Source organism: Ornithorhynchus anatinus, chromosome 2, assembly GCF_004115215.2.
Source record: "Ornithorhynchus anatinus isolate Pmale09 chromosome 2, mOrnAna1.pri.v4, whole genome shotgun sequence".
NCBI classification, from domain to species: domain Eukaryota; kingdom Metazoa; phylum Chordata; class Mammalia; order Monotremata; family Ornithorhynchidae; genus Ornithorhynchus; species Ornithorhynchus anatinus.
The window spans coordinates 32,113,239-32,137,459 of record NC_041729.1 but is presented as its reverse complement, the minus strand read 5'-3'; the positions used below and the strand labels follow the sequence as shown (position 1 = coordinate 32,137,459).

At 45.3% G+C, this 24,221-nt stretch overlaps 1 protein-coding gene across 2 annotated transcripts in view; it reads left to right on the top strand.

Moving 5' to 3' along the window:
* Window positions 1-24,221, top strand: part of PRKCB (protein kinase C beta) — a 438,119-nt gene that overhangs the window by 156,882 nt on the left and 257,016 nt on the right. For both annotated transcript variants that reach the window (XM_029057467.1, XM_029057466.1), the window contains exon 3: window positions 16,014-16,096. In XM_029057467.1, the coding sequence (XP_028913300.1) occupies window positions 16,014-16,096 (83 nt within the window). The remainder of the gene's footprint in view (window positions 1-16,013; window positions 16,097-24,221) is intronic.

The window sequence follows — 24,221 nt, the reverse complement described above, 5'->3', positions numbered from 1 at the left end:
GGCACCTACTGTGCCTCACTCCGGTCTCAACCATCTGTCGTTCATCTCCCCCTCTTCCCCGGCACCTGGAATTCCCTCCCACCTTCATATCTGACAGACCACATCTCTACCCATCTTCGAAACCTTGCCGAGATCACACCGCTTCCGGTAGGCCTTAGCGGCCTACTTATCTTCTTATCTTCATTTCTCTAACCATCACCTCAATCCCTCCAAGCCACCTAAGCTCCTAAATGACCACAACTACCCATAGTCCTTCTCTGCATATCTTATATGCTCTATTACTTTCCTTAGCTTTAATTTATGTGTCCGTCACCCCTGCTAATCTGTCAGGTTCTTGAGGTTGGGGGGCCGTATCTTGTAACTCTTTTGTACTTTTTCAAATGTTTAATACAGTGTTCTGCATTGAGGAGTGAAGAATATGATCTGGAGAGTGGAGGGAAAGAGTGTGAAGGTGAAAAAAAGAGAGAATAGGATCGCACTAAATAGGATCATCTCTGAATAAGAAAGCTAGGGATCAATCAGTGGCATTTATTGAACACTTACTGTGTGCTGAGCACTGTACTAACCTCTTGGGAGAATAGAGCGGGTGGAAAGGATCCCTGCCCACATTGAGCTTAAAGTCTAAGGGGGAGAATATCTCCTGTTCAAAATTTAACAATGGTAAAACTGTCCAAATATCACTCATGCAGCTGACGTCAAAACAGCTTATTTCCACTTCTGGGTAGCTCAAGGTTAAAAGAGATTTCACCCTCTGTGGTTGAGTAAATATTAAATTGTATTGTTATTAATAAATTGAAGTATGTGGCCCATACAGATAATCTTGCTAAGCATTTTACTCTAGGTCTGATGATCGAGAAACTGAATATGCTAAGTGCGTGATAATTACCTTCATATCCTTATTAAAAGCACATTTCCTCCAAGAGGCCTTTCCCAACTAAGCTTTCATTTCCTCTCTCCCACTCCCTTCTGCATCACCCTTCCACTTGGATTTGTGCCTTTAATCACCCCTTCCTCCATATCACAGCACTTATATCTGTGATTTATTTGTAATTTATTTATATTAAAGTCTGTCTCCCCCTCTAGGCTGGAAGTTCTCTCTTGTCAAGGAATGTGTCTATCAGCTCTGTTATACTGTAGTCTCCCAGGCGCTTAGTACAGTGCCCTGTACCCAATAAGCACTCATAAAATGCCACTGCTCTGGGCATGTCACACCCCTCCTCAAAAATCTCCAGTGGTTGCCTATCAACCTTCGAATCAAGGAAACACTCTGTAGTCTCCCAGGCACTTAGTACAGTGACTTGTACCCACTGAGCGCTCAATAAATGCCATTGTTCTGGGCATGTCGCCCCCCCTCCTCACAAATCTCCAGTGGTTGCCTATCGACCTTGGAATCAAGGAAAAACTCCTCACTCTTGGCTTCAAAGCTCTCCGTAACCTTGCCCCCTTCTGCCTCACCTCCCTTCTCTCCTTCTACAGCCCACCCCGTCCACTCTGCTCCTCTGCCGCTAACCTCCTCGCCGTGCCTCGTTCTTGCCTGTCCTGCCGTCGACCCCTGGCCCAAGTCCTACCTTTGGCCTGAAATGCCCTCCCTCCTCACATCCTCCAAACTAGCTCACTTCTCCCCTTCAAAGCCCTACTGAAAGCTCACCTCCTCCAGGAGGCTTTCCCAGACTGAGCTCCCCCTTTTCCTCCGCTCCTTCTCCCCTCCCCATCGCCCCTACTCCCTCCTTCTGCTCTACCCCTTCGCTCCACAGCACTTGTGTATATATGTACATATTTATGATTCTATTTATTGATGATGTATATATCTCTATAATTCGATTTATTTATTTTGTTGCTATTGATGCCTGTCTACTCGTTTTGTTTTGTTTTCCGTTACCCCCTTCTAGACTGTGAGCCCGTAGTCGGGTAGGGATTGTCTCTATCTGTTGCCGAATTTTACTTTCCAAGGGCTTAACAGTGCTCTGCACACAATAAGTGCTCAATAAGTACGATTGAATGATTGAATTGGTCTATTAATATCCTAGTGTCAATTCACAGTATTGGCAAGTGAAGGAACCTATTATATGCCGTTCTTCTACTGAGCGAGGAACTATCAAGGGAATGGAAAATTTCGGTGACTCTGAAAGAGGAGTATTGCATTCAAATAAGAGGTTACATCCTGTTATAAAGTGTTCCCAAAGCTGCTTTTGTACACTTGGGATCAGAACGTGTGGCAGGAAATGAAAAATCCTCAATGCAGTTGTGTTACGGGCTGGTTCCTGTGGGCAGGGAACATTTCTACCTGTTATATTGTACTCTCCCAAGTGCAGCATGACCTTCTGGAAGAAGCACAGGCCTGGGAGTCAGGAGAGATGGATTCTAGTCTCAGCTCTGCCACCTTCAAAAATGTTGGTATTTGTTAAGCGCTTACTATGTGCAGAGCACTGTTCTAAGCGCTCGGGTGGACACAGGGGAATCAGGAGTCCCATGTGGGGCTCACAGTCTTAATCCCCATTTTACAGATGAGGGAACTGAGGCACAGAGAAATGAAGGGACTTGCCCACAGTCACACAGCTGACAAGTGGCAGAGCTGGGATTCAAACTCATGACCTCTGACACCAAAGCCCATGCTCTTTTCACTGAGCCACGCATTCAATCATATTTATTGAGGATTTACTATGTGCAGGGCACTGTACTAAGCTCTTGGAATGTACAATTCGGCAACACCTGTCTGCTGTGTTAACTTAGGCAAGCCACTTCACTGGGCCTCAGTTAGTTAAAATGGGAATTAAGACAGTGAGCCCCATGTAGGACAGGGACTATGGCCAACCTGATTACCTTGCATCTACCCCAGTGCTTAGAACAGTGCTTGGCACATAGTAAGCGCTTAAGAAATACCAAAATTTTTATTATTATTCTTATCACAGAGCTCTGCCCATATTAAACAAAGAATACCATCGATTGATTAGTTGCCGGTCATTCTTATTGGTATCCACCCATCATTTGAGTGTCAGCATGGGTGGTCCACACTGGGGTGTTTTTACTCTCTAGAGCTTGGGGGAGGTTGGGAGTTTGCTCAGAGGAAAATCAGGCAAAGATTCGGAAGCCTAGAGTATCCAAAAGCAGCGGTCTGGTTCCTTTCAAAAGTCTTGACAGTCCCTGCAATCTGTAGTTGCGCAAGAAAGGCTGGAGTCAGATTGTCGACTCACTGTCCTATTGGCGGCTAATTCTCCTATTTCCAATCAGACGACCAGTGGTTTTTGTTGAGCGCTTACTTGGTACAGTGCAGTGTACAAGGCACCTGGGAGGGTACAGTACAAAAGAGTAGGTAGACATAATCCCTGCCTACAGTGACTAATAACTGATGGCAAAATGACTAATCCACCCCTGCACGACAAGGTCTCTGGATCCCACGAGGAGATCTGGGAAGGAGACGCTCTGTTACACAGCAAGGCTATTTGTTGGTGAACAGCAAATCCCGGACAAATTCGGGTACTTCTGGCCAATCACCATTTTTCCAAGGAGAGAGCGTAGCCTAAGAAAGCTCTGTGGAGAAACGGAGGTGAGATTGAAAGAGATCCAGTGTGGGAGCCAGCCTTCTCTCACCTGAATTTCCCTGGGCCTCCAGTTTCCCTCCGTGCTCCCCATGACCAACTCCCCAGAGACTCCTGTTTCTCCCTCTGCAGCTTCACTCCTTGCCTTCCCCACTTTTCCAAGCCACCCTTTCCCCTATTTCAGCTCCACCCCCTACCCAATCATCTCCATCCCCTTCTCTCCGCACATCCCCCGGCTACCCCCAAGCTGTGACCTTGCCATCATTTGATAGGGTCAGGCAGATACGTGGCACAGCAGAAATGTGCTCGTAGCTGTGGAATTGTCACCAGAATGGGGACGTGGGAAGCCCAGCATGGTGTAGTGACCAAAGGATTTTCTAGCTAATGGTGAGATGAGTCACTGGTTAGAGGCTGGATCGGCGACACCTTGCAGATGATCCAATTTTCCCCGCCTCCAGTAGGTCAGCGTATGGTCTAAGAATTCTTGGAATTTGTAACGTCTTGAGGAGGTCGAATCTATTTTCCCTTCCCTCAGAGATTCTTTGCTCCCTAGCCTCAGTTAATTCTCATCTACTTAAAGCGAACGAGAGTGGTTCCTACCACTGCCCTTGATGTGACGCAAATATGAATCATTGCCTCCAATCTGACAGCCTCTTTTTCCTCTTCATCACTCCGGAAAAATTCCGATTTTCCTTATAGTAAAAGTACAGAACGGTTAGTTATGTTTGAAATGAGCCAATAGAAGCTGGTACCCCAGCTTAAAGCACTTGGAAATTGGGAGGTCCCCAGCTTGAAATTTTCAGTCCATTTCTCAAAGCATTTCTTGAGGAAAAAACCATAATCCACCAGCTAGTGGCTACATAAGGATGCTGAATGACTCTGTCTTGCTCACCAGGGGACTCCAAAATTGCTCCCCTGGACTTTGTTTTTTTACCATTCCTCTTTGCCACAGATCAGGATGCTTTACCTGGCTTAGCTCTTCTCCACACTCTGATTTCTCTCCTCACTGGGTCATTTCGAGAACTTTCTTTACACTGAATAAGCAATCAGTCAATGGACCAGTGGTATGTATTGTGCACTAAGTTTCTGGGAGAGTGTGAGAGAGTTAGTACACATGATCCCTGCTCTCAAAGAGCTTACAGTCTAGTGGGGGAGATGGACACTAATATAATTTACAAGGAGGGGAAGCCACAGAGTATAAGGATAAGTGCTTTGGGAGGGGGGAGAGTACTTAAATGCTAGGAGATGACCCAATGAGGGGGGGAATTATAGGGGGAAGATGAGATAAGCCAAGGGAAGACATCCTGATCTGTGGCAAAGTGGAATGGTATGAGCAAGGTCTGGGGCGGATGGTTTTGGGGCTCCCCTGGTATGCACAGTGGAATTGTGAAGTATTCTAAGCACCCAATAAATGGAGGCTCTGCCCTAGGAGAAACAGCATGGCGGAGTGGATAGAGCATAGGCTTAGGAGTCAGAGGGTCATGGGTTCGCATGACCCATAATCCCAGCTCCACCACTTGTCTACTGTGTGACCGTGGGCAAGTCACTTAATTTCTCTGGCCCTCAGTTCCCTCATGTGTAAAATCGGGATTAAGAATGTGAGCCCCATATGGGATGGGGACTGTGTCCAACCTGACTTGCTTGTATCGCCCCCAACACTTAGAACAGTGCCTGGCACAAAGTGCTTAACAAATACCATTATTATTACTAATCATCAGCAGGTGGATTTTGGTCTTTTCCTGAACAAATAGTTAAGGAAAAGAATCTTTGGGAAGGGGATGAATCACGATATCATAAACCCAGAGAAAGATCAGTCAGTATAAGCTCTCCTTCAGCTCTTCCAGAAAGTTAAGGGACATTTAAGAGTGGCCTAATGCAAAAAGCCCAGGTCTGAGATTCGAGCAACCTGGGTTCTAATTCCAGCTTCACCACCTGCCTTCTGTATGACCTTGGGGAACTCACTTAGCATCCTTCTGCCTCAATTTCCTCATCTGTAAAATGGGGATTCAATACCTGTACTCATTTCTACTTAGATCGTGAGCCCCATGTGGGTTAGAGACTTTGTCCAATTTGATTGACTTGTAACTATCTCAGTGGTTAGTGCAGTGCTTGGCATATAGTAAGTGCTTAAACATTGTTGTTATTATTGCTATTTATTATTATGGCTTTGGAAGGGAATGTATGTTCAATTTTGTAGGTAACTATGGAAAACCCACATCATTTTTTTTTTAATCAGACCTTCTCATACTTGCTAATGCCAAGGCCATATTGCATCTGATGACAGAGAGCACTCAAAATCCAGAGGTTCAAAAGTTGTGATTTGTTTTCAATCTCTTGTTTGACCACTGCTTGGATTTCCTTCAAACCCCTGACCGGTGCTAATTTGTCTGAAAATTCTATGCCTTGGAACCTGGGAATACAGTATAAAGAGTTGATTCTGTCAATTGGTGAACTGGTATTGAACAGACGACATTATGGGCTTCCTTTTTCCTGTGTTGAAATTACAATCTGAGGCAGTTAAAAATGAGAGCTAATTCTACTTTTAGATGAAAGCTGGTACTTTTGGAAGTCTATGCTGCTATTGTAAAAGGCAGTGGTCTATTCATCCTTTTCCCTTAAATTGTTTAACACACTTTATATTGGCTCACTTACAAGCTGTTCACTTGTCCCCCCTGGTCTTTCAGAGTGGCAGACATGTTGTTCTAATCTGGTTTTGCAGCAGGCAAATTTATTTTCATACTGCAGGATAGAAATGTAATACTAGGACTCTGTGTGTGTGTATGTGTGTGTGTTTCTGTATATTTATAAATATATATACTCATATATATGTATGTGTGTATATATATATATATATATGTATGTATGTATAACTGAATTCCTTGGGGGCTCAGTGCAACTTCAAGCATCTTGTAATGTAGACTTTCTTCAGCAGACAGAATATGAATTAGATTTAGTGCGACTGAATGCAATAAAGGAATCAATACTTTGCCAACTAGCATCATGATTTGAATCGAACAGTGCTGCTATATAAGATTATGAAAAACCAGAGGGAAAGGAACAGTGAGGATTTGTTACTACAGCCCTGGTGGGACTGAAATCTGCAACTGCATTTCGCCAACTTATTTTGTGTCCCATTCTTGACTACATATCACGAGGATTACGCTCCTTACTCCCCAACAAATGGCCGCTGATTAATTTCTAATGTCTTTCTTCCTGCTTCCCGAATGTTATTACATTTGCACATAGATGACCCCTGAGTAACTTTAGAGGAGATGGAAAGACATTTGCTGACTCAAAAGCGGATGTGTGGGGGTTACACAGATTGTCAAGCGCAAGGACTTATGGGAGCTACTGTTAGCCTGGAACCAGGGCTGGGGAAGATGGGGACGTGAGCAGGTTTCCAAGCCCTTTAAAAATACTGGCATTGAACCACTGCTTCAGGGAGAAAGCAGTCGGAACTGGTCTAGACTGGAGAACTCGTAGTGATGGCTACGCAAGGCCCCGTTTCATACCACACAACTTTTTGGCAAAGGGAGGACTTTTTTATGGTATTTAAGTACTGGGATAGATACAAACTAATCAGGTTGGACACAGTCCATGTCCCACATGGGGCTCCCAGTCTTAATCCCCATTTTACAGATGAGGTAACTGAGGCCAGAGAAGTGAAGTGATTTGTCCAAGGTCACACAGCAGACAGGTGGCGGAGCTGGGATTTGAACCCAAGTCCTTCTGATTCCCAGGCAGGTGGCACTGCTTCTTGAGGATTTGCATTACTATTGCCAGTTACCCGGGATGGCCATTTGATTATATATCTACCCCATGATTGAACAAATATCACCACAGTTATAATAAGCTTATCTGAGGCATAACTCCATAGCTTATAACTACAGTTCTAAGACTGGAGTCCACCTTTCCTAAAGAATTCTAAATGTGCAGTGCTTAAGGCACAGGAGTGCCATTCTGTCTGTCCACCTGACCCCTCTCCCTGAGAACTAAGGCGGGCATTCCTCTTGGACTGTAGTCTGGATTGCTGGCTCAGTGGAAAGAGCACGGGCTTCGGAGACAGAGTTCATGGGTCCGAATCCCGGCTCGGCCACTTGTCAGCCGGGTGACTTTGGGCAAGTCACTTAACTTCTCTGTGCCTCAGTTACCTCATCTGTTAAATGGGGATTAAGACTGTGAGCCCCACGTGGGACGACCTGATTCCCCTGTGTCTACCCCAGCGCTTAGAACAGTTCTCGGCACATAGTAAGCGCTTAACAAATACCAACATTATTATTATTATTCTTCATCCGCTTATCAGCACCCAAAGGGACACTTTCTTCCTCCCCATTCAATCTGGGACAACGTGACCCCCCCATATTGAAGAGCTAATCCTCGATTGTGGCTGAGGATTTGGAATGGGGGGTAGATTTACCCCACCTGCTCTGTTCTACTCTCGACTATAAGCTTTTATGGACAGGGAACCTATCTACCAACTCTAGACTAGAAGCTCATTGTGGGAATCATAATAATGATGCTATTTGCTAAGGGCTTACTGTGTCCTAGGCAGTAGGTGCTGGGGTAGATACAAGGTAATCAGGTTGGACACAGTCCCTGTCCCACATGGGGTTCACAGTCTTAATTCCCATTTTAATTGAGACCTAGAGAAGTCAAGCGACTTCCCCAAGGTCACACAGCAGACAAGTGGCAGAGCCGGGATTAGATCCCATGACCTTCTGACTCCCAGGCCCGTGTTCTATCTATTATGCCATGCTGCTTCGGGAACGTGCCTGCTTACTCTGTTGTACTGAACTCTCTCAAATGCCTAGTACAGTGCTCTGCAAATAGTAATCGTTCAGTAGATACCATTGATGATGTGTTGTACGCTTCTAAGGGCTTAGTACAATGTTCCGCACACAGAAAGACTTAATAAATACCATTGATTGATTGATTCCGTGTAGCAATGGGAGCTTTCTTGGAATGCAGCGTGGACCCTGTAGACTGGAAGCTCCTTGTGGGCAGGGAAAATGTCTACCAAGTCAGTCAGTCGTTTGTATTTATTGAGTGCTTACTGTTTGCGGAGCACTGTAATAAGTGCTTGGGAGAGTACAATATAACAATATACAGGCACGTTCCCTGCCCACAGCGAGCTTACAATCTGTTATATTGCACTATGATAAGCAGTTAGAACTGTGCTCTGCACACAGTAAGTGCTCAATGAATATAACGATTGATTGACCCAAGGGCAAGATGGAGTCGGCAATAGCTGGGCTTCAGGTAGGCAGTGAGAACTCCTTTGAAGAGGGTGGACTTTAATAGCATTGACTCCCCTGGAGCCTCCCCGAATTTTTTAAGTAGCTGAAAAATTCGTTCATCTACCCAAGGGGAGTTTGAGAATTTCTAGGAGCAGGAAATCAATACTGATTTGATTGCTCACTAGCCTGCTCCACCTCAAGCCTGTCTTTCAGAGCAAAGATCAAAAAGCTTGGGCAGACTTACAGCTGTTGGAAAGCTTTTTGCAGAGTGCTCATTTCTTAATGGCCCTGTCAATCACCCAATGGTATTTCTTGGGCGCTTCCTGTGTACAGACCACTGTACTAAGCGCTTGGTCCTACTGCAGCCTGCGTTATTGGCCAATGAATGATATCGCTGTTTGCAGCTAGTATTGATAGTCTCAGTTTAATGCAGGAAGTCACTGTAGTGTAAGCTTTTGCAGATCAGGGACCATGTATCTTGATTCTGCCAAATGCTGAGAGCAGTGCTTTGCACGCAGTAGGAGCTCAATAAGCAGTAAGAGAAGCAGCGTGGCCAAGTGGATAGAGCACAGACCAGGGCATCAGAAGGACCTGGGTTCTAATGCCGGCGCTGCCGCTTGTCTGCTGTGTGACCTAGGGCAAGGCACTTCACTTTTCTGTGCCTCAGTGACCTCATCTGAAAATGGGGATTAAGAATCTGAGCCCCTATGTGGGACAGGGACTGTGTCCATCCCAATTTGCTTGTATCCACCCCAGGGCTTAGTACAGTGCCTGGCACGTAGTAAGTGCTAAACAAATACCACAATTATTAAATACCATGGATGAGAGCCTGAAAAGCTTCATGTTGGGCAGGGCTTCCTAGTTGTCTCCCAAGTTAGCCAGATGAGTATCAGCTGCCCAAGGCAGTGACTGCTCTATGGCCTCCTGGGGTCACCATTTGTGGTCTCATGCTGGTCGGTCTGGTTTCAGCTGGCCTGTTCTCTGATGCAGATATCACCCCGGGTGCCTTTTTGTTATCCATCACTTTTATTTTAACCCCCATCTTCCTTCAATCTTGGCTCCTGCTTCCGAGTTATGTAATTAATAATAATAATAATAATAATTATGGAATTTGTTAAGCACTTACTATGTGCCAGGAACTGTACTAAGGGCTGGGGTGGACACAAATCCGGTTGGACACGGCCCCCGTCCCACATGGCACTCACGGTGTCAATCTCCATTTTACAGTTGAGGTCACTGAGACACAGAGAAGTGAAGAGACTTGCCCAAGGTCACACAGTAGTGGCGGAGTCTGGATTAGAACCCATAACTTCTGACTCCCAGGTCAGTGCTTTAGCCACTTGGAAGCAGCATCCATGTCCTTGGGGATCTTGGGAGGAAACACAGTGGTTCTGGAACAAAGAAACTTCACTTCTCTGGGCCTCTCCTTTCCCTCCTTTCCATCTGTAAAATGGGGATTAAGACTGTGAGCTCCATGTGGGACAGGGACTGTGTCCAACCTGGTTTGCCTGTATCCCCCCACCAGTGCTTAGGATCTTACAGTCTAGAGTGGGGATACAGACTTCAATACAAATAAATGAATTACAGATATATATGTAAGTGCAATGGGGCTGGGAGGGGGAGAAGAACAAAGGGAGCAAGTCAGGGCGATGCAGAAGAGAGTGGGAGAAGAGGAAAGGGGGCCTTAGCACGGGAAGGCCTCTTGGAGGAGATGTACCTTCAGTAAGTCTTCGAAGCGGGGTTGAGTAATTCTCAGATTAGAGGAGGGAGGGCATTCTAGGCCGGAGGCAGGATGTGGGCAAGGGGTTGGTGGTGAGATAGGCAATCAGCCACGGCTCTAACTGCTCCCCTAATCAACCAGACAGTTGGCCTGGACTTGGGGAAAGCCAGGGATGGGGGATTAGAAAGTCCCCAAAGAAGCACCTTGCAGAACCCGGCTCTTAAAGAAAAATCTTTTATGTGGAGCGCGGCTGTGGTGGATAGAGACTGTATAAGTGATGCTCTGCCCCTGCCTTGATGGACCTTTAGATCCTCTTCAATGTTCTGTTCCCCAAGAGATACTGGGCAGAAATATGTCCCTCTTGGACTGAAGAAAATGACAATCTTCCTCTCTGGAGATGGGTCTAACCCTAGAGAAGGCATGGCTGGAGCCAGAAAGGCCTTACTTTGGGCAATGGTGAAGATGGCTGATTTAATTCCTTTTATTTTCACAGTATAGACTGTAAACTCATTGTAGGCTGGGTATGTCTTCCAACTCTATCGTACAGTACTCTCTCAAGCTCCTGGTACAGTACTCTACACGTAGTAAGTGCTCAATAAATACCATTGATTGATGGATTGTATTCTAGAGAATCAGGATCGATGGTTTTTAGTGAGCACCTAAGGGGTCACAAAAAGAGGGTGACATTCTCTCTACTCTTAAGGAACATGAGATCATTTAGGGGAGAAAGTGCAGGTAAAAGGACGGATATTCATCTCCTTGCTCTCACTCAAAATGATTGTATAAAGAAGCAGCATGGCCTAGTGAAAAGAGTACTGAACCAAAAGTTGGGAGACTTGGGTTTTAATCCAGCCTTTAATCCAGGTGACCTTGGGCACATCACTTAGCTTCTTTGTGCTTCCATTCCCTCATTTGTAAAATGGGGATGAAATGCCTGTTTTTTTCCTTTTTAGACTATAAACAGGGTCTGTGTTTGACCCGATTGCGTTGAATTTATCCCACTGTTTAACACAATATTTTGTACGTAAATAAACACCGAACACATTGCTATTATTATTAGTAGTAGTTGTTTTCCCAGCTCTGGGCTACCTGTTAAGTGGCGTGATTGAGAAAGTGGGAAGGTGAATCCTGGATTCTTTCCCGGGGAGGTGGCTTTTCAGGAAGACTTTGAAGGTGAAGCAGTGTGGTTTAGTGGATGCAACACGGGCCTGGGAGCCAGAAGGACCTGGGTTCTAATTCCAGCTCTACCACTTGTCTGCTGTGTGACCTCGAGCAAGACACTTCACTTCTCTAAACCTCAGTTACCTCATCTGTAAAATGGGGATTAAGACTGTGAGCCTCATGTGGGATGTGGGCTATGTTCAATCTGATTAGTTTATATCTAACCCAGGACATAGTACTGTGCTTGGTACATAGTAGGCATTTAATAAATACCATTAAAAAAAAGGTGGGGAGGGTGACAGAATTTGACAAAGGCCACAGGGGACGGAGTCTCAGGTGGGGGAGAGGATTGAGCAGTGGGTTGAATGTGGGAGAGTTGAGAGCAAAAGAGAGAAACCTTGTTCAGGAGGAGCAAAGAACACAGGCTGGAGGGAGCGAGCTGCTTTAAAGATTTGGTGGAGTTACAATTTTGGTGCCGATTTACAAGTCTGAAAAACTCTTACATCGTCATCCTAAAGGCCAAGATTGGGAGGGCATTTCTTCATTGCGCTTGCTAGTGACATTTAAAAATATGATCCATTTACCTGACTCAAGGCTCCTAGATGGTGAACTATCACTCGGAAGCATCACCAATTTATATTTCTTGGCTTTCTCCTGCTTTCCACAGACAGCTAAGAGGATGTGGCTTCAGTAGAGTTTATATTTAAAAGCTAGGAAGTTTCAATGCTGTGGTTTCCTAGAACATGAGAACGTTAGAAAGGCCCTGGCTGGGTCAGGGCAGAGGTTCCGCCGGAGGGAGACTCGGTTCCTGACAGAGGTCACAGGCTGCGTCTAGGCTGCTTGCGATGGTTGCATTCCATGTGTCTATTGATGGGAGCCTGATGCTTCATTTTAGCCTCCTCAGGCCTTGAAGGAGCTAAAATTAGGCTTGACCTTTGGCCAGACCCCACGAATCCACCTATCTGAGCATTTCATGCGAAACTTCAACTGGCAGGTTTTGTCTGGCTTTCATTAGATGACTCCCCCCAGTCAGGATCTCTTAAATTGTGATATGCCCCAAAGAAAACATATACCTCCAGAGGAATACAGGGATTAAAAAGAAAACTGTGGTATTTAAATGCTTACTATGGGCCAAAGATTGTACTAGGCCTGGGGTAGATACAAGATAATGGGATCAGGCTCCGTTCCCATCCCACACGGGGCTTGTTGTCCAAGGCGGAGAGAGAGAACAGGCCTTTAATCCTCATTTTACAGGGGAGGAAACTAAGGCCCAGAGAGAAGTCAAATAATCTGCCCAAGGTCACACAGCAGGCAAGTGGTAGAGCCAGATTAAAAGTAGCTGATTTGCACTCTTTCCGCTGCTTCTCTGATATGGAGGGACCCAGGCTAGCAGCTTGTACGGATGACGAGGTGCTGATGGGATGCATTATGGGACTGCGCAAAATTGGGGTCAGCAGAGTGGCCTGCGATCGAAGGAACACAATAGGCCAGGCGGAGATTGAGCTCTCGAAAGCCAACACTCAACTGAGGCTGTGGATATTAGGCAGAGAAAGAGAAGATCGATAACTTTCTGTCCATTTTTCCAGGCTTTAATGGGCCCAGACTTGTTTTTTGACTTCCTTATGGGAAGTCCCACTAGGCTGCTCCTGGACAGCACGGATCATGTCTTCCGAATCTGTTATGTACTCTCCCAAGTGCTAGTACAGTGCTCTGCACACAGTAAACACTCAGTTAATACTATGGATTGCTTGATTGATTAAAGTCCTGGCTGAGACACTTGAGAGATGGTGAGAGGAGAGGATAGAGAGGGGAGAAATGGTTTGAGGAACAAAAGATTTATTACTTCAGTGGATGGCTCTTCTCTGGCTCCCGGTGGCCTCTCGCTTGCTCCTCTGTCTTGTCTTATGCTTTCGAGTCGTCTCCTATCCATACTGACTGCATGGACAAGTCTCTCTCCGAACTCCCTGCCTCCACCTGCGATCATTTTAGTAGTGTATCCATAGCGTTTTCTTGGTGAAAATACGGAAGTGGTTTACCTCTGCCTTCTTCCGTGCAGTAAACTTAAGTCTCCACCCTTGACTCTCTCCCGTGCCAGTTTTCTAGACTCTGAGCCCGTTGTGGGTAGGGATTATGTCTATTTGTTGCCCAATTGTACTTCCCAAGTGCTTAGTACAGTGCTCTGCACACAGTAAGCGCTCAATAAATATGATTAAATGAATGAATGCTGTCCAGCAGAGGTGAGTTTTGACTTGTAGCAAATTGCCTTCCACTCACTAGCCACTGGCCAAGCAAGCAATGGAATGGATATGCCTCTGCTTGATTCTCCCTTCCAGTGTCAAGACTGGTAGAGTAGTGGAAACCATCCAGGTGTGATCCTGAGAGGGGCATTAGGATTATTAGAGAAAGGTAAAGATGCCTAAGAAGGGGATGCTTGCTCCTTACCTTCTGTGAAAGTGTAATCTAGTAGGGGGGACGGACAGACAAATTTTGCACAAATAGTGGGAACAGGTGGAAGAGCAAGGATAGAGCAGAAAATAGGACAAATATTTCAGGGTGAAAGAGCCGACTAATTCATGGAAGATACATATGTAAGTGTTGAGAATGGGTATAAATGCTAAGGGGGGAGGTTAATAGGTTTTAGGGTGTTGGGGATTTATCGGGGAAGTATATTTGGAGGAGGTGAAATTTTAGGTGCGTACTGAAGACGGGAAAAGCTGTGTCCTTGGGTGTTCATCCCCTGCCACTCACCCATCCACCGTATTGTTCTCTTTCACTTTTGGGGAAGCCTCAGCTGACTGTATTATTTCCTGTGTGTAAGTAAACATGTGTGACAGGCAGTTTCTGACACGCCCGAGACTGTTAGATTTGTTGTTTTTCATTGTCATGGTGGTGGGATTTTGGCATGTTTGGTGATTCAGCAGAGTAGTGTTTTTGAATTTTGTAACCTTGGTGATGTTAACAGGCCAAAGCACTGTTTCTTCATCCTTTCAGAAAAAAAACAAAAGAAACAACCCTTTACAATCTGGCATTTGATAATTGCATTGCTTAGGACCTAGTATCTTTAAAGCCTTTTTTGACCATCAGACAGTTGGTTTACAGTCCATCTTGGTGGGGTAAATCAGAATCACTCTACCCATTTTTCAGATGGAGAAACCGAGGTGTAAGAGATTTCTGAGATATAAGAGATATAAGAGATTTCTGGAAAGTGACATAGTAAGTCATCATTTCGAAAGGACCAAGCTGCCCGTGAAAGATTGCCGACCACATCCATGTGCGCACGGTTTCAAATCAGGTCATATAGGTAGTCCAGTGGAGGAGATGGGATGGCCACAAATTCACAAAACACACCAAAGAACATAAATAAAAATGAATATTAAAAATAACACCACAGACATCCGTTATATTATGTGCCCGAGGCAAAGGGGTTCTCGGAACTGTTGACTGATCAAAGTCAGAGCCAGAAAAGAAGGCTTTTTGGAGGAGGAGGGTTTTTCATCCTTTGACGTAGAGCAGGAATCTGGGTTTGGCATAAGAAGGAGAAGGCAAGGACCTTATCAGTCAATCAGTGGTATTTACTGAGCACTCTGTGCAAAACACTGCAATGAGCCGTTTCAAGAGTATCCTAGAGTTAGTAGAGACACAGTCCTTTCCCTCATGGACCTCACAAATCTAGAGAGGGGTGGGGAGACACAGAGGCAGGAGAATCCTAGGCAACTGAGGGTGACAAGAGTAGAGTGTGAACAGGGTTCTGATGAGTGTGCTGGACAGTTAGGTGAAGGGGAAGGGAAATGGCAACATATTTTGACTTGATTTGAAAAACAAATGCTGTCTCTGTAAGCTTCAGAGAAGGAAGATGATTCTTGCTCCTGCGAATAGGGTGGATTGCAGAAATAATGAAAGACAGGAGTCAGTAGAATTGATGCAGGACCTTCCATATTCAGAGAAATGTAGACTGTCTCTAGGCTTGTTGTAGGCAGGGAATCTGTTTACCAACTCTGTTGTATCGTACTCTCCCAAGTGCTTAGTACAGTGATCTGCACACTCTAAGCTCTCCAATTATACCATAGATTGATTTCTGTACTAGGTTCTTGGAGTATACACAATCTGAAAAGCATGACCCCTGTCCTTGAACAGGGGGTAAGCTAATTAACCTGATTCAAACACATCCTTCCATCCTGGAGGAAAAAAAAATCACAAATCTGAAAAAAATGATTTGATGTTCTGAAGGTATTGAGTTCCTGCTTATGTAAATGGGCCCTCGGAAAGCCACTGTTTTGGCATAATTTGGTATAATTTCTTTAATTGACTTTATTCGATTTAGTGACTTACAAAATATATTTTTCTTTTTGTTTGTTGCAGTTTGCTGCTTTGTGGTCCACAAGCGCTGCCATGAGTTTGTCACTTTCTCCTGCCCAGGGGCTGATAAAGGCCCAGCTTCTGATGTAAGTACATTGTTTTCTAGCCCACATCTCATTGTGTTCAGATGTGGTAGTCATTAACGGTAAACACTGGCCCTAGTTGGGGACAAAAGTGTGTGTGTGTGTGTGTTTATATTTAGTTCTTGGTCTAGATAAAATGGGAGAGATTGTTCATTCAAATATATTGTTTGTTTTGGGTGTGTGCATGTGTTTACATTTAATTCTTCTTGGTCTAGGTAAAATGGGGGGGGGGGGAATTGTTCACTCTGATACATTCTGTTTGTATTGTTTTCTATATTGTAGCTTTCTGAAACATCCCCCAGTCCCTTTCAAATTAACCAGCCAAAGAGACACTGTGAGCTAACTAGCTCCTGGCCTTTCATTGCAGATATAAGCTAGGAACACTACTGTAATACTGAAAAACTGCATCGGCTCTAGAGTTTAATGAACCTTTAATTTTTAAACTCTAATAGAAAAAGCTCTAGTGATGATACTTGATAATTTACTCCATGGTTCTCTGCCATGACGAGCAAAGTGTTTTCTCAGCATAGCTCAGTAGTCCTCACAATTGTGAGAAACAACGTGGCCTAGTGGAAAGAGCACGGACTTGTGAGTCAGAGAACCCGAGTGCCAATCCTCCCCCACCGCTTTGCTTTGTGACCTCGGGAAAGTCACTTAATGTCTCTGGGCCTCAGTTACCTCACCGGCAAAATGGGGATTAATACATTGAGCCCCATGTGGGACGTGGACTGGGTCCAACCTGATTAGCTTCCATTTACCCCGATGCTTAGGACAGTTGTGGCACATAATAGGTGCTGCACAAAGACCACTTAAAAATCGTCTTGTGAGTTGGGGGGCAGATGTTATTACCCGTAGAGAGAAACACCACCGAATGTTGCCTTGGGTGGGGTGTGGATGGCTATGACTTCCTCTAGGAAATCACAAGTGGGTGTGGTGAAACCAGCCAGAGTTAGAGCAGCAACATTGCCTAGTGGAAAGAGCATGGGCCAAGGAGTCAGATCTGCCAATTGCCTGCTCTGTGACCTTGGGCAAGTCACTTAACTTGTCGTGCCTCAGTTACCTCATCTGTAAAATGGGGATTCGATCCCTCTTCTCTCTTTTACATAGACTGTGAGCCCCATGAGCCCTAAGGACTCTGGCTCTGTCACCTTGTTTCTACCCCAGTGATTAGAGTAGTGCTTGACACTAGTAAGCGTTAACAAATACGATAAAATACTACTAAAACTACTAGTTCAAGATAGGTCTCAGTGGAAGGCTCAGTGTTGCTCCATTTTCCTCAACCAGAGCATAGGGCCCTGTCTGGGGGGTAGCTCCACCTACCTACCCCCTCCCCTTCCACTGACCCAAATATGTACATCTATGTGCATGTGTCATTCAGAATAATGATAATAGTATTTGGTAAGCACTTACTATATGCCAGGCATTGTACTAAGCGCTAAGGTGGATACAAGCAAATCGGGTTGAACACAGTCCCACATGGGGCTCACAGTCGTAACCCCTATTTTCCAGATGAGGTAATTGAGACCCCTAGAAGTGAAGTGGGGAGCAGACAAGTGGCAGAGCTGGGATTAGAACCGATGACCTTCTGACTTTCAGGCCCATGCTCTATCCATAACGCCATGCTGCTTCTTCCACTAGGCCAAATGGGTTTGGTCGTTTTGGGACCACTTTGCTTGTAAATGCCATTTGAACGATGGTGACTCAACTACCATCTTTTTTTAAAATGGCATTTGTTAAGCTCTTACTATGTTCCAGGCACTGTACTAAGTGCTGGGGCAGATACAAGGTTGGACACAGGTCCTGCCCGGAATGGGGCTCACAGCCTTAGTCCCCATTTTACAGATGAGGTAACTGAAGCACAGAGAAGTGAAGCGACTTACCCAAGGTCACACGGCGGGCAAATGACAGAACGTGGCTCACTGGAAAGAGCACGGGCTTTGGAGTCAGAGGTCATGGGTTCGAACCCCAGCTCTGCCACTTGTCAGCTGTGTGACTTTGGGCAAGTCACTTAACTTCTCGGTGCCTCAGTTCCCTCATCTGTAAAATGGGGATTAAGACTGTGAGCCCCACGTGGGACAACCTGATTCCCCTGTGTCTACCCCAGCGCTTAGAACAGTGCTCGGCACATAGTAAGCGCTTAACAAATACCAACATTATTATTATTATTATTATTAGAACAGGGATTAGAACCCAGATCCTTCTGACTTCCAGGGTTGCGTTCCATCTACTAGGCCAAGCCGCTTCTCTACTTCAAACCTTTCCTCTGTGAAAGAATTAATTCCCCAACATGTTTACTCATTTCTCGTCCGCTGGATGCCGCCCATCCTGAACCCGATTTGGGATGATATTTCCTTTCTTTTCATTTCAAAAGATGGGTGCGATGTTGCCGGCAAAGTTAGCTGATTCCTCTGCTCCTGAGCTGGCCCCAAAGGCCAGGCGATCAAGATATTCTGTAAATTGGAAAAAGGACTTCTGATGGAAGCTAGGCATGGGGACAACAGCCCCCCATTGCCTCTCCCAGGGAAGCGCTCATAACCATTTCACACACCCCTACAATTTTTACAGTCCGCTTTGCACCAGCCAGTGTAATTTTCACCCTGAGCAATGACATGAAAGCGAGGGAGAGACTTGGTGGCTGGGAGCTGGGCGATTAAGCTGGGCGATTTATAGACTGGAAAAATACTGAGGCCAGAGTAGATAGGGTGGCAGGGTTCACAGAGCAGAGCCTCTGACCATCTCGACGAGGAGGAGGTGGGTGGAAGTTGCCTTTCTCCTTCTCATTAAACTTTGGGGGAAAATTGGAAAGCCCGAAAGCCCGAGGCATAGGTGGGACGGGTTGGAGCTGGACAGCAAGGCGGAAGGTTTATCGTAAGTCTCTCCGAGCAGCCGTGCCCATCCCACCTTGCGGGGTTACCGTGGAAATTTGGTGGTTTCCGAGATGGATCTGAATGGGCAAAAGGAAATAAAAAAGGCCAAAGACAGGGAGATCTGATGCTGAGAATTTTTTTTTTTTTCTGCATACAGAGAGCAATTCTGAAAATAGTTGTGATGGAAAGGAAAGGGCTGAAGTTGAAAGAAACGTGGTTAAGTATGGGTTGGAGGTTGAGTTCAGGGCTCACATGGAGAGGCTGAGTGGCATGGACTATCAAGGGGAGTTGCCTGTGGGTCACAGTGAGCTTAACTGTGGAGGGGACTCTGACGGGCAGATGCCTTCCCGTTCAATCCGAGAGAAAGGAGGTCAGATGGCGAGGGATGACAGAGGAGAAGGGATAAAGGAGAAGCAGCGTGGCTTAGTGGAGAGAGCATGATCGTGGGAGTCAGCAGAACCTGGGTTCTAATCCTGGCTCTGTCACATGCCTGCTGTGTGACCTTGGGCAAGTCACTTCACTTCTCTGGGACTCAGTTACCTCATCTATGTAAATGGGGATGGAGACTGTGAGCCCCATGTGAGACAAGGACGGTGTCCAACCCAATTTGCTTGTATCCACCCCAGTGCTGAGTACAGTGCCTGGCACATAGCACTTAACAAATACCTCAATTATTATTATTATTATTATTCCAATGGGAGTGGCCTGTAATGCATGGGGGTGGGGGAAAGGTGGTGCATGATGTAGGGACTTTTGATAGCCTCTGTCCCTCAATAAACCAGCTGACCCCACGCTCTTTCCTCCCCTTCCCTGCCCCTCTCCCCTTTGCCCCGAGCTCCTTCAGTAAAAGTGGACTATATAAATAAGAAATATATACCAGATTCTTTCAGCCTCCAGGTAGGTTCAGCAGTCTGTTCATCTACAACCAAATCATTCTCCTTATCAGCTGCTGTACATCCTTCCTTTTAAGTGACTGACTCTCCACCTGGGAAATAGAAAAAATCCACTGGGAACTTGATAAATGGGATTTTCTTCCTCTTTTTGGAAAGAATGACGGGAAGTTCCTAGAACAGCAACGTGGACAAGAGGACAGAACCTAGGACTGGGAGTCAGCGGACCAGGGTCCTAATCCCCGGCTCTGTCACTGACCCACTGTGAGACCTTGGGCAAGTCACTTAAGTTCTCTCTGCCTTAGTTTCCTTGTCTGTCAAATGGGGAGTCAGTAGTTCTCCCTCTCATTAGACTGTGAGCCCTGTGTGGGACAGAGACTGTGTCCGTTCTGATTGAAGCGAATGCACTCCAGTTTGGCACATAATAAGCACTGAACCAATGTTACAATTATTATTATTGATATTGAGTTAAAAGGAAAAACAATTCTGAAATTCCAAGTAGATGAGACTTTCGGAGTAAGATGTAAAAGAAGAAGGGTGGGACCCTGTGGAGCTGTGTGGGAGATTCATAATTATTCAGGGCCTGCCTCACTGCTATCTTGGCTTTTCTCTCCAGATGGCAAGTCATCTGGCTTCATTTTAAACCTCACAACTTCATTCCAAAGCTTATTTTCAAGAAGTTTGAATTTTCAGAACGGTGAAGGGGAGGGTCTCCTGTCCCTCCCAGCTTCAGCAAGCAACTCCGGCATTGAGCAGAACCAAAGTTGTTCTGAATTTTGTGGATTATCCATTGTCTTTTCAATGTATTAGCTGAATGTGGCAGGGGCTCCGCTCTGTGTTTTCAATCAGTGGTATTTACTGAGTGCCTGTTGTGGGCAGAGCACTGTACTAAGCACTTGGGAGAGTCGGTAGACAAGATCCTTTCCCTCAAGGAGTTTACGTCAATCAATCAGTTAATCGGTCGTGGTCCCGTGAGTTCTTTTATGAGTTAGTCTGTGTTAATTTCACAATATCAGCTCCAGTTCGGTCCTATCCACCCTCCTTTTTCCTTCTTCCCTCAAATCTGACTAGAACTCCGACAGAGAGCCACTTCGGCCTCCAAACCCACTATACTGTCGGATCCTTGAGGCAGTGGATCATGTCTTCCAACGCAAGTATATTTTTTATGGTATTTGATAAGCATTTATTATGCGCCAAGAGCTGCACTAGTTAATCAGGTTGGATACAATCCCTGCCCCACATAGGGCTCACAGTCCTGAGATACAGAGAAGCAGCGTGGCTCAGTGGAAAGAGCACGGGCTTTGGAGTCAGGGCTCATGAGTTCGAATCCCAGCTCTGCCACTTGTCGGCTGTCTGACTGTGGGCAGGTCACTTAACTTCTCTGTGCCTCAGTTTCCTCATCTGTAAAATGGGGATTAAGACTGTGAGCCCCACGTGGGACAACCTGATTCCCCTATGTCTACCCCAGCGCTTAGAACAGTGCTCGGCACATAGTAAGCGCCTAACAAATACCAACATTATTATTATTATTATTAAGTGATTCGCCCAAGGTCACACAGGAGCCAAGTGGCAGAGCCAGGTTTAGAATTCAGGTCCTTCTGACTTCCAGGCCCATGCTCCATCAATGAGGCCACAGAGAGTGTACTCTCTCTCAAGCACGTAATACAGTTTCCTGTACACAGTAAACACTCAAAAAATGCGATAGATAGATTGAGCCTTTCCCCAATTCCTGCGCTCTCCTCCCATCACTTTCACACACTTGGGTGCGCCAAGTTTACCACACCCTTGACAAACTCTGGATTAAGAACTGAGATCAGTAGGCCTAAATGTGCAATCAGGTGAAGAACTGCTAGTGTTTTACTTGCACACCTCAAGTATTTGACAGTGTTTGTTATTTTCCAAACTCAAAATAGCTTAGGAAATTAACAATTGTATAGAAAGTGTCTATCTTCTACACAAACAAAAAGGGTATTCCACCGCTTGCACTGTAATACTTGGCTAGGGGCCAGTGGGGCATTATGGAGATGTGCTCTACCTGGAGGCAGAAGCCTAGGACAAATGAACCTGCCCTGTCCAGTTCTAAGGCATATGATAAAATGGCATCATCCTGTCAATAGAGAGTGGAAGAGGGACTGTGTCTAACCTGATTAACTTGTATCTACCCCAGTGCTTAGTACAGTGCCTACGCACATAATAAGAGCTTAACAAATACCATAAAAAATGCACCCGAGTTAGTAGACATGATCCATTCCCTCAAGGATATGACAGTTTAGTGGGTTTGGAGGCCCAAGTGGTTCTCTGTTAGAGGTGTAGTCAGAGAAGCAGCGTGGCCTAGTGGCAAGAGCATGGGTTTGGGACTCAGAGGTCGTGGGTTCTAATCCGGCTCCCCCACTTGTCAGCTGTGTGACCTTGGGCAAGTCACTTAACTTCTCTGTGCCTCAGTTACCTCATCTGTAAAATGGGGATTAACTGTGAGCCTCACGTGGGACCACCTGATTACCCTGTATCTCCCCCAGTGCTTAGAACAGTGCTGTGCACATAGTAAGCGCTTAACAAATACCAACATTATTATTATTATTACCCCAGCATTTAGAACAGTGCTAGGCACTTATTAAGTGCTTAATTAATGCCAATATAATTATTATTATTATTTGAGGGAAGAATAGAGGCAGTGGCAGGGGGAGGGCTAGCAGAAGTGCTAGCTTGAGAATGGAAGAGAATTGGAAAGAGCAACCAGCTGTAAAAAAGGAAAAAATAATAATGAAATCAATTCTTAATCACCAGAGCTAACTGAATGGTTTCTGACCAGTTAATAAATAGCCTCACTCTCTGATCTATCCCATTTTACCCAGGGTTTTGTTTATTTCTCAAAAGCTAAATAGTTCACTGAGTGAAATCTTATCTTAAATCTCACAAACCTTTAGAAGATGAAACCCATCAGAAGAAATTAAGCTTCAAATAAGTTGTGGCAAGTGGCTGCGATATTCAGTTGAAGTCAAGCGTGCTTTCTGAAGCCTTCTTCTTCCCACCTCTCCCCAGCCCCCAAGGTAGAACGTTTGAGGATGTAAATAGTGATAACTTTATTTTTCAATGGAAGCTCCCTCGGCTATAAACTCAGGTCCCACAGCAAATTTGTGCGAGTAATCTTTCTACAGGTAGTACCTGTGATTCTGCATTCCAAGCAATGGCTTTTGCTAGGCGATTTCCCTCCGGTGAGAGCATTGTTCTAACGCCCCCATGTGAGCTCATTAATGGCTTCTGTTGAGTTGAGCTATGAATTATAATAGCATGGAAGCATACGATTTTCCGGTGCCTCAATCACAAGATTCCGGGGGTGAATCGCCTTGGGATGAATTGTTTGGTATAATGGTAGCAATAATAATAACACTCTTTCTTTCAATGTTCTTCTTTCTAAACTAAGCATACTTCAGCACATTAACTTATTTATCCTCAAAATCTCCCTGTGGATAGAATTATTAATCTCCATTTTACGGATGAAGAAACTGAGAAATAGAGAGGTTAGGTCTTCCACAAAGTTGCTCAGTCACAGGCAGGGCTGTAGACCGACTCACCTGTTGTCTCAGCATCAGTTCAGTCAGTCCTTTCATCGGTTTTATTTATTCAGCACTTACTGTGTGCAGAACACTGTACTAAGCTCTCGAGGGAGTAAAATATAATGGAGTTGGTAGGTTCCTTGCCCCCAAGGAGTTTACAGTCCAGAGGGGGAGACAGACATTAATATAAATAAATTACAGATATGTACACTAAGTACTGTGGGACCAAGGGAGGGGTGAATATAGGAAGCAAACCCTTCATTTGCAAGGACAATGTATAAGGGAGTGCAAAAAGAGCAAATAAGGGCTTAGTCAGGGAAGGTCTCTTGGAAGTGATGTACCTTCAATAAGGCTTTAAAGGAAGTGGGAGAAAGTAAGTACCTGTCGGATACGAAGAGGGAAGGCGTTCCAGGCCAGAGACGTGATGTGGGTAAGAGGTCAGCGGCAAGATAAACAAGACTGAGGTACAGTGAATAGGTTGTCTCGAGGAATGGGAAAACACGGACTGAATATTTTTGTAGAAATATGATCCGGGCAGCAGAGTGAAGTATGGCCAAGAATGGGGAGAGACAGAAGGCTGGGTGGTCAGCAAGGAGACTGATAGAGTAATTAGGACAGGGTAGGAAAATTGTTTGGATTAACATGGTAGCAGTTTGGATGGAAAGGAAAAGCAAGCTGAATAAAATCAGTTACATTACCATGTTGATTTTATGTTAATATTCCTCAAAATGTTTCCCATTATAACGAGACCCACTGGGGTATTATCGTGGCTAGAAAATGATCTTTGCATTTAGGCACTCTTATTGGGAGGGAAATG